Source organism: Triturus cristatus, chromosome 12, assembly GCF_964204655.1.
Source record: "Triturus cristatus chromosome 12, aTriCri1.1, whole genome shotgun sequence".
Lineage (NCBI taxonomy): Eukaryota > Metazoa > Chordata > Amphibia > Caudata > Salamandridae > Triturus > Triturus cristatus.
Window position 1 is genome coordinate 386142564 of NC_140595.1, and position 11318 is coordinate 386153881.

Below are 11318 nucleotides of genomic sequence, written 5' to 3' on the forward strand. Positions count from 1 at the left end.
CGATATTGGAGAAGAAGCGGATGTTCAGGACATTCTGTATTCAGATCACGAAGGAAAACTGAAAGATGATGAGATGCCAAACTGAATGAGACAAGAAAGCTGCTAATGGAGAGACAATAAAATAAGGGAAAAGACAAAAACTGGTAGAACCAAGTAGGTGCTTAGAGCCTTGGGTTAGAAAAACTAGTTGTGAAGTAGAAGAGGCTAAGTCAAAAGACACTGTTCATTTTATCAAAAATGGCAAACACAGATAGTAGAAAAGGTAGATGTATATTTTTGAGAAGATGGTGTAAAATGTGTTGTTGTTGTACAGGATTACTAATGCTTCTGTGGAGCATACTTGCTCTCCTGATCTCATTTAAGGTTGCTATAGATACAATAGAAGGACATAGTGAAAACAAAACTAATTTAGAAAAGATTCAAAAGGTAGTTCCGACTAGAATAGATAAAAACTATTTACATAAAGACAGGTCTATAACCGATTTTTCTAATAATGTGTTTTTGAAATTGTTGTATGTATATGTAAAGACAATGGATGTAAGGGACTGCTACGTTTGTATGCAGTTACCTGCCTCTGTATCGGAGGGAGTGACTTATCACCACCTTCCAGTAACTGATGGAATAACATGTATTGTAATAGCTAGTTTATTTTATCAAACAGGGAAATTAGAGTATTATTTTTCAGATATAGATAACATATTTTCACAAGTACCATCAATTAACAAACTAAACAAGGTAAAACCTGCAAAGGTATTAGGTGAATTTTTCTTAGAAACTCAAGAACTAACATTAGAATATATATTTAAAAACAATTTGACTTGCCGGTTAAAGAAAGAGGAAAAGACATTTTTAGATATGGTTGAAGAAAGGAGACTGAAAATGCAAAAAAAGGCATCTGAAGGAAAAGTGGAGAAGACAGTCTGGGATGTAGAGATGGAAAAACACTTGAAAGGAGAAGCTAGTCCAACTATGGCTTTAGATTGGCCTCAGAAAGGGAAATTGTGTATTAGAAGGACTCAAACTACATATGATAATTATTTTGTAGGCAATAGTGAGTGCCATGATACATACCGAATCATGGGTGGATGGGGATTGAAAGGTGGAAAAGATCCAGTTTTTCCTGGGTTATATTTCATCTGCAGAAACAGGGCATATTATCGTTTGCCAGACCATTGGTATGGCACATGTTATGTAGTCCTGGTTTTCCCGAAGATTTTTCATATGGATAGAGGAGAAGATGGTGTACAAAGTTTAGGTAGTTATTTAGCACGTAGTAAGAGAGAATCTTGGTCAGAAATTGTGGGTGACATCTTTGGAGCATTGATACCAGCAGTGGGAATATCTCTGAATGCAAACAAAATTAGAAGGCTTTCAACAGTAGTGGATCGCTTGTCAGCAAGCACCGCTGGAGGATTTTTATTGGTAAACAATGAAATGGTTGCCATGCGTGCCATGGTAATGCAAAATCGACTCGCCCTTGATATATTATTGGCAAAAGAGGGTGGAGTCTGTGGAATGCTGAAAGTTCAACATTGTTGTACTTACATTCCAGATGAAAGTAAAGATTTGAAAATGTATATTAAAAATATAACTGAACTGCATGACGAAATTGCACCACTGGAGGTTGAAGGTGTTTGGGAAAAGATTGGGAAGAAAATATCAGCTATTTAAAACTTCTTAGTAAACTTAGGTAGCACCTTTTTAGGTAAAATCTTATTTCCATTAACATGTGTGATTTTCATAGTATTAATAATAAGATTAGGGTGTATCTGTCGTAAAAAGAATAAAAGTCAGAAAAAGTTAAAAGGAGAAAATTTAAGGAGAAAAGATAAGAAACAAGAGAGGGAATTTGAAGAAATAGAATTAGAGGAAGTCAGCAAAAAGAGAAGAGACAGGGGAAACTGAATTATGAATAAAGCAAGAAATCACTTTGAAACTCCATAGAAGAAATACAAAATTTTGATGGTGTGGTGATATAATCACCAAAGGGGGGATTGATGGAGCGGGTAGTACAACATTTTGTATACCCCCCCATTTCTGCATGTTCATACTAATTAGAATAATCTATTAATTATAATAATATTAATGTGTTTTGAGTGGTATTTAACCAACCTTACTAATGTATGAATTACACGTGGGATATGCATTTTGCCTGGCTAAAATAATTTGTTAGCTAATATACGTGCGCTTATTAATACTAGAAAAATAGAATATTGCCTGATATATGTTGCTTTTGTGATGTAATTGTAACTTGCACCAGATTACATCATTGGGTGAATATAAATGCTTTAAATGTCGCTATTATGCTAGATAATTACATACACATAGGGGAATTAGTGAGAGTTAAACATTTTATTCGTTATTTCTATGTTTTAATTACTTTTTGTGTTTGTTTTGCTTAAGTTGACCGATTTGGGCCTTTCGACAAAATGGCTGACTAACTTACTCGACGAGACAGCTACCATTCCACGAGGTTTCAGACCAAGTGCGCATATCCAGGCTCCTGAACAAGTGGCCTCAAGATGACCTACACAGCCCGTACCCAAGCAAGGTCGCGACTGGACTTTTGCCAAAAGCTTTAACAATGGACAATTTTGACAAACCGGATGGATCATGTCTGACAGTGTGACAACATGGACTTTGGGAAACCGAAACAGGCGATCTTAAACAACCAATCAAAAGTGCCTAAATCTGACTTTTGTTACATTTTGACATTCATTTCATTATAAAAGATGGTAGGATAGTGAGTTGTGTTGCGTTGCGGACTTTTCCTTTGCCTGACGTTATGCTGACGGAGAGGACGGTGACACTGCTGGACAGCTGTTTCCCTGAATCTTTGACAGACTAAATTGCTGCCCAATTTCCTGATGAACTGAGGACTTTCGAACTAAGGGGCATTGATTGATGCGTACACGCTTATGGTCCAGACCCAATCTTTGGGACTGTAGCGTGCTGCATGACGACTTGATTGACTTAGAGGTCGACTAATAGCCAGATTAGGTAAATATGGTGTTCTGTGGTTTGATTAACGATTTATTAAAATTTTGCAATTAATTAGATAAACAATATTATTAACAAGCAAATGTGTTGGGTTATTATTGAAAGGGAATAGATTAAGATTTGAATATAAGTGAAAGAAAATTAAAATCACTTCTCCAAATTCAACTAATTGATCCATCGGCATAGTGGAAGGAATATCTCGAGGTTCAGCATTAAGATGTGCTGGATTAAGGATATTTAGTGTATGTTGTTTAGGTTATAAGGTATTCCTTTCATGTCAGCGTTTGGAACACTCATATCTCCCGTAAGAGCAGATCAATAAAGTGTGAGTGTTGGTGTTATGGGCCCCACCAATGAATGTATCGAATGAATGTGTTAGTGTGATATTTGGTCTGTGACGAAGGGAGGATTTAAAATTCCACGCTGCAACACACGCACACCCCCCCAACACATTGGGGGCCCACAATGGTCCCCCGGAACATGTCCCCGCATTCCTTTCCATGGTGGTTCCACCGCAGCGGAAAGGCTGGCTACCGCCGGCATCATAATCGTGCCGGCAGTGCTTGGCCCTGATCCACAACAATTGTAGTGGTCCAGCTCCGCCCGCCAGGCAAGCGGACAGCAACCGGTGGAAAAGTGGCAGGGGAAAATCACACCGCGGCGGTCACGACCGCGATGCTAATCGGACTGGCAGTTCTGGGTTTCTATGGTGGTCGGATGGCTGGCGCTGGTCTGGCGGCTGCACCGCCAGACCGGCGACGGACATCCGCCCGCCATCCTTAATAGACCCCTATATTTTTGACATCGATATTTTTTTTCTCGATATTTTTGTACTTACCATAATGTAATAGAATGTCAATATACTTGACTTCGATATTCTTGCGTCAATATTTCTGTAGGTCGCTTTTCTGACCTTTGATATTCTGTCAGTGATTCGGTAACCTCAACGGAGGCCCCCGAGCCTTGGTGGATTATGGAACCTCCACAAAATTCCCATGCAGTCCAGGTGGTGAGCGCAGTGGTGCTGGGCTGCCGATTTGGGACCAGTGGGCTCTCAGGGATATTCGGGGCAGGCCCTGATTACGTCGTGGTGCCTATGTCGCCCATGCAAGAATTGTGTACTGTAATCGTGAATTGTCTATGTCTAATGGAGGCATGATAGGTCTATAATACATGGGCCTGCAGCAAGTTTACACTAAGGTGCACCGGTGATTATATGCATAATGTGTTAGGCTGAACTGTGATCCTACCATTAGCTACTGGTTGTCCTCTCTAACTGTGATTTATGTAATGTTATGACAGTGGCCTGATTGGCCCTACGGTGTATATAATCCCTGTAAAGTCATGCCAAGTGCCAGGTGGCACAGTGTATATATGTGATTATGTTCTGTGTTTTATGGATAATACAAAGGCTATTTTTTACATAACCTTGTGTGGAGTTTCATTTGTGGTGTGCCTAGTGTGTTGCTGCTGTGTGAGTGTGTTGCGCAAACGCTTTACACATTGCCTCTGGGATAAGCCTGACTGCTCTGCCAAGCTACCAAGGGAGTGAGTAGGGGTTATCTTCAGTGTGTAACTCCCTTGCCCTGCCTAGAGTGGTGGTTTCTGCCTGGCTTAGGCGCATGCCCTAGTCAACCAGAAATCTCATGTCTAACAAGCCCCAACTCACAGTGCAGTGCAGGTGCAACTCCCGATCAAGAGGAGCCCAGCATATGGACCCTGCCATGCTTTCCTCCATCCAGGAAGCCCTCTTGCAGCAGCAATGCAGAGGTCTTGGACATGCTAGGGACAATGAATGCAGGATCCGGGCCTCCCCTGAAGGATGGTTGGCTCCGTGCTCAGGAAGAGGATGGAGCGAGGGTGGAGATCAGTGGCATTTCCCAGGCAGGGAATTGGGAGGGACTCACCTCTAGATGGAACATCGATCCTCCCTCAAAGACCACGATCCCCCTGAGTACATTATTCGACCCCAGCTGCTGCAGTTGTTGACAAGACAGGGTCCCAGATTGCAAGGCTCTGCTTCAAATCCCAATCCCATAGAGGGCACACTTCGTAAACACCCTCCATCCAAAACCTTCACTTCCAAACTTCTACAAGCTTGGGCAGTGGCATGGTGGCAGGGCATCACTGGGACCCATGCCAGAAGCGATTCTCTGCCCTAGGCGCGTCCTTCGCCCCGGGAGCACCCCTAGCCCCTGGAGCTCCCTGTACCCTGGGATCACCCCGAGGCTGCTCCTTCTTAGTCAGCCATTTTGAGCAATTCTGTTATCTCTGAGATTCCTTATGCCCGCAGGCCTTAGTTAGCCAATCAGCAAATCCCTTTAAAATGCTATTAACATCAACATCATCTCTTAAAAATCAAGTATTACAGTCTACAGTCTTTGTCACAATGAACAATAGAAAGCCTAGTGACTTTTGCAATAACCTTTCACAAGCAAGACAAAGCAGCATGCAGAATTTAACATTAATCTATGGTTACTACCTTGAGAGACTACTTAAAAGTTCAGATAGATCTAAAACATCAAGAACATGAAGCCGCTCTCTAGTAGCACAAACACCCAAATGTCCAGATCGAAAATAAGAAGTTTAATGATAATGTTAGATACCTTATTTTGATACTGGGTTCATGGATACCAACATGCACACCTTTAGGATGTTCTACACATCACTATCCCTTTGATGTGTCCATGTCTGTTTTCTTTTCCTCTTTATTAAAATAACAGCTACACTAGTTAGATTGTTATTACTGGACATGCCACACTTACAGTGGTCACTTTCTTTCCTCGGGTACTCCTGCTGTTCAGAGTCACCCAATATTTTTCTCAAGACCGTGGTCAATTTTGGTTGAGCCATGCAGTTGAAGGCACTGTCCTTCTTGTCTGCCTGGCATTGGGATTCTGCGTGGCTGTTTCCTCCTAAACATGTGGTCCAATCAACTCTCCCACACGCGCAATGCATGCCTTCATGTGTGAGGTGGTGGAGCCTCCATGGCCATTCTGATTCTCATCAGAAGAGATGATGAGAACAAGACAGATGGTACTCCCCTTGCCACTGTGAATCAAAACATTCAGGGCCACGGTAGGGCAGTGAACAATCATAATTCCGTTCAATGTGGTTACCATTTGAGGCCACAGTGTTTGCTACACCAGCGCAAGGTTCTGCTTGAGGTTGGTTGACCAAAGCATCACAGGATGTGATTGTGCTTGTGTTTTATCAGCTGGTTGCAGATTTCTACTGCACCAGAATACCCCCTGTTTGTAAAGAAATGCAACACAAGAGCAGCCAATGAAAACTAGGAAATCTTATTGTGAGGAAACAGGATTTTTGTAGGGTTCCTCCCACATTTTGCCTGCATTTGGACTATTAGCTGCTGGTTTTTCGACTTTGAGAATGCACTAATGCCTGCTGTACAGATCCCTGTGCCAGTGTTCTTACCCATTGCTGAACATATGTTTAATTAGGTACACCCAATGCTCAAGTACTGACTTACTTCAGAGTGTTCACCCAGGGCTGCAGCACTGTTTGTGCCACCCTGCATGTGAAAGAGACAAAAACGACCCAGTCTGCCACTGCAGACTGAAAGGGCAGTGTGTGATACTACTGGTTTGACTTTGCCATTACACCTAATGGCAAAGGCACCACTTCCCTTAAGGTTATATATAGGTCTCCCCTAAGGAAGGCCTATGCAGTCCTATAGCAGTGAGCTGTATATCCCTAAGGAGACATATGTTTTCCTATATGTCTTAACAGCAACACTTCCTAATTTTCATTTTGCTGTAGAAGGGTTAGGAGCCCCAATTGGCTAACACAGGGTTACCACCTGTCACCCCAGCCTAGCTAACTTCTGAATGAGACCACCTAACCAAAAAAAGTAAAATAATTGGGGAGAGGAGTTGGCCTAACGGCTAAGGCGGTTGACCTTGAATCTGGGGAGCCGGGTTCGAGTCTCAGCAAGGACACGCAACATCCTGTGATTCTGGGCAAATCACTTAAACTCCCCGTGCCTAACAAAAATGAATGTGTAATGCAACTGTTGCGTGTGTATTTATTTTTGTTCATTTTATTTTGTGTTCTTTTTATCTGTGTTTATCCATATTTATTATGGGTTTTGTAAAAGAATGAAGTTGAAGCTAGCATATTTCTACATTTATTAAATCGATAAATGTATACTCATACGTTGCTACTTGACCCTTTTAATAATATGAACACTCATAGGTGATAGATCAATACACCTTGTGCATAACCTTGTTTAAGTCTCATTACTTGAATTTCTCTCCTTTTTAACTCCCATACCTGTAAATCCGCACAGTTATTGACCTAGGAGTTGTGACTAAAAGCATTTAGGATCACCAAAGAAAACACATTTATGGTTTTATCCACATATAAAAATAAATACAGACAATAAAATACATTCTTCTCTTTCTGTATTTATCTATACCAATTTGTAAAAATGAAAAACAAGGAGCCTTACTTATTATCTATTGTACTGTTTTTCATGTGCTGTGGAATATTCTGCTACAGGGGTCCCACCGAGCCACCTTAGCCAACAGCTAAGGATCTTTATGACAAAATATTTCTTCAGAGGTTGCCTTAAGCCACCACGCCCCAGCAACATCACTGCTTATGCATTGAAAGCATATGCTGAGGCCACCTGTCCTGAATCCACTTTAACATGACCATACCAGTTTAGATTAACAAGTGACCTTATGAATACTTTAATATGTGTGCTAACTTTAAATAAATGACATTTCAATGCCCGCGTACAATGTTGACATTTGATTTACAGTTTACTTTGATTTGTGTGTAAATCTTCTACTATTCCTTTATGTTGCATTTTTTATAAAAAATAACTACCTGCATCGTCCTAGTATATTGCCTCATTCTACGTAAATGCCTTAATTTCTAAGTTTGCATATACAACTTTAGAGATTTATCTATTGATGTTGTCAATTTTATTTTGCATACAGCAAAATTCAGTAAATGAAAAAAGTGGACAAAATGATGTGCAGCTGCGATTTGTTCACGGAGTATATTAATTTTTTTGTCTGTTTTGTTGCAGGTTGTGGTGTTAACCTGGGCCTGAGAGGCTTGGAGTCATCAGAGGAGTTCTTTTACAGGATTGCCACAGCTATTGATCAGACTGATATATTCAATGCACTATCTGACAAAATCAAGCACTCAAAGCACGTCGCGGAAGAGTTTCGGAACAGCGGACTACTTGATGCAATGTTTAAATGAACAATGAGAAGTGGGCCGTACAAAAGAAATAGTGAATTTGGAAGCTATAAGATATTTACTAGGCTATATTTTCAAAGCGAACTATCCATTTGGAAGCTTCTTTGAGAATCGCCGAACTGTTAAAAAGACTAGTCATTAAATGATGATAACGTGGATATCACAGTTGGGGTGTGCAGTTTTTATCAAATTTGTATCTCCTATCAAACAATGGGGCATATGTACAATTAAAGTGGTGGAGCGCGGCGTTGAGCCAAGAAGGCTAATGTCACGCTCCGTCACTTTAGAAATACAAGGCTGCACCGTATTTACAACATTACGGTGCAGCCCTGCATTTTTTCCCTGGCTTGTGCTAAATTTAGCTGCCTAGCGCCAATGTAGGCACCCTTGCCCCATAGTGCAAGGGTGCCTGCGCTGTGGGAAATGATTGTTTATGGGTAGAAAGGTTTCCCTTCCTGCAAATAAACACACATACATGACGATTTGTAACTTCTATGTGTGCAGCACACATAGAAACAGCAAAAATGGGGAGAAAAAAAGCATTACTCCTCATTTCGCCTGTTTAAGAGCAGGTTTTCCCTGTTCCTAATTTTGGCACTGCCCCATATTTATGCCACCCTTGTAAATATGGGGCTGCGTAAAAAACAATGGGTGTTGCGGCGGAAATCCCACCGCAACACCCATTGCCCACCCCTTTCACGCTAAGTATAGCATGGAAGGGAGCCCTATTCAAAAGGGGGCATTACGCCAAGTTAAGTGGCTTAACGCTGCCTTGTAAATAAGTCAAAGCCCCTATCGTATATATAGGGATGTGTAAATATGCTCCAATGTTTTTGAGGTTATCAATTTGAGAACGGTAGATACGATCTGTGGTGGCAGAGACTTGCCAAAATGATAAGACTCATTTAAGTCAGAGAGAAAAAGCTTTTTCTTATTAGGACAGAGGTCCATAGGGAAGTCAGTGGCAGTCAGCAATAACTCAGACTTTGAGGGGTTACTTTTGAGAACATTTGTAGACATCTACCGTTTGACTGCCTCCAAACAAGTGCAGAAATTGGTGTACTATGTTGCTTGTCTATGGAACTAAACAGAGTATGCAGAAGAATGCTGACGCTCAATAAGTGAGCTCAGATCAAGTGCACCTGCTTGACAGTTTAAAAACAATCCTATTTATTTAGGAAGAGGCAGCACAGAACGGCCTTGCCATTAGAAGATGCCAGATACAAGACTGCTGTGTTTTCTACTTTGCCCAAAATAGGTTATTTAGGGGCATATCATCAAGGGCTGGTGACATAATTATCGCCGCTTTTGCGGCCGTTTTCGGCCGAAAAGCGGCGATAATTATATTGCATTATTTGCAAGGACACGCTAGCGCGTGTTTCCTTGTTTCAGCTCCCGTTTTGTTCACGCCTTGCTTTGCATCTCTAATGAGATGCAAAGGAGGCGTGCCAGAAAAAACACCATGGGAAAATATCGCTACCCCAGCTTCGTGATATCATCAACGAGGGGTAGCGATATTTTAAATCCCATTAACTATGCCTTAACGCAGGAATTTAACGTCTGTTAAATTCCTGGCTAAGGCATAGCTAACATGGGAGGTGGATAATGGTGATACGACCACAGGGTCGTATCACCAAGGCTATCTCCGTTTTGGGGGCAACATCGCTGGTTTTCCAGCGATGTTGGCCCATTTCCCTGGAATATTATCGCCCTGGAGTAACGCGTTGTTAATAATGCGTTACCAGGGCGATAAATTCCTGTGATAGACGGTGATAAATAAACAAGCGCTAAGCCATCCTAGTAATATGCCCCTTAATACTTAAGGCTTCATTAGAAGCAGCCAGCAGGAATTTGTCATATGTAATGTATCCCACTCGATAAAATCCAACACCACAAGGGTAGCAATTTATCAGGTGAAATAAACAGCACATCTTACAAGTGTTTTCCCTAATAAAGGGAAATAACATGGGGCCTTTGTTTTTTGCTGCATCAGAATCTGCAGGTTCAGATCATTTCAGGAATTTTCCACCAGTTAAATTCCGGTACGATTGACCTGCTGAAAATTAGCAGGGTACGCAAATGATATTGTACCCACAAATTTCCCCCGTGTTATAACTTTCTCGTAGCTTATAATTCCAACACCGTTGAACCAGAGCTTTGAGCACAGGTCTCAAATTATCAGGCCACTCTTAACGAGGGACACAGTTGACCTGGATCCAGAGAAGACCTCTTACATTCCTGAAACGCAATGTGCTGCAGAGCATAAAATTGGAAGTGTAACATGTATAATAAACACATTTTTTCTGTCAAGATCCTTTTCTTGGTTCACAAAATTTCTCCTATGTTTACCAATTATATTGTTTAAATGTCGATGTTGAAAAGCAACCAGAGAAAACACAGTTAAAATGTCGGAACCAAAATGACGTCTTTATAATGATATTGTGTCTTACTCCAATAAAAAGCTCGACCGTCCAAAAACTCTAATCTAACTAAATGCTGCCACCTGGTGTTTCCACTTGAAACTGCTCGTCCACATTCACTAGCTTCTCGAAGCATGATTTTTGGAAAGGCACTTGCGTGAAGAAAATATACTGCTTACGCCTATGATAAATGTCTGCTAAATCTGCCTAGTATCACTAGGTATATCCCTTTCTCATCCTTTTCATCTTCACAGCTCTTTAGTAAGGATCTGAGTCACAAAATGCATCATGAAGAAGATAGAAATTTGTTTGTATAGTATAGCTGTTTTTCAGTAGCAGCCGGTAATTGTAGGAGGAAGGGTGGCGGACAGGGCACGCACACACACATACACATACGCACTCAAAACCATGCATTCACACACGCGTGTGCACGCACGCACACACACACACATCCATTCACAACACTAATTACTACATATTCAAACATACACACACGCACCAAACATTAATAAAAAAAATCACACTGACCTGAAGCTCCCAGGAGGCTTGGGACTACTGACTTCCCTCTTTAGCTGACCTAAGGTCAGTCAATGAGGAAAGGCAGCAGTCCCTAAGTGGTCACTGAGTGGGATGGGGTCAGTGAGACTGCTGACCTCACCCCAC

The 11318-nt window shown here is 41.4% G+C and overlaps 1 protein-coding gene across 1 annotated transcript in view; it reads left to right on the forward strand.

Annotated features, from left to right (window-relative positions):
• LOC146776003 (uncharacterized) overlaps positions 1 to 10545 on the forward strand; it is a 508564-nt gene extending 498019 nt beyond the window's left edge. The window contains exon 5 of the mRNA XM_085637925.1: positions 8060 to 10545. Within this exon, the coding sequence (XP_085494051.1) occupies positions 8060 to 8238 (179 nt within the window). The 3' untranslated portion in view covers positions 8239 to 10545. The remainder of the gene's footprint in view (positions 1 to 8059) is intronic.
• The last annotated feature ends 773 nt before the right edge of the window (positions 10546 to 11318 follow it).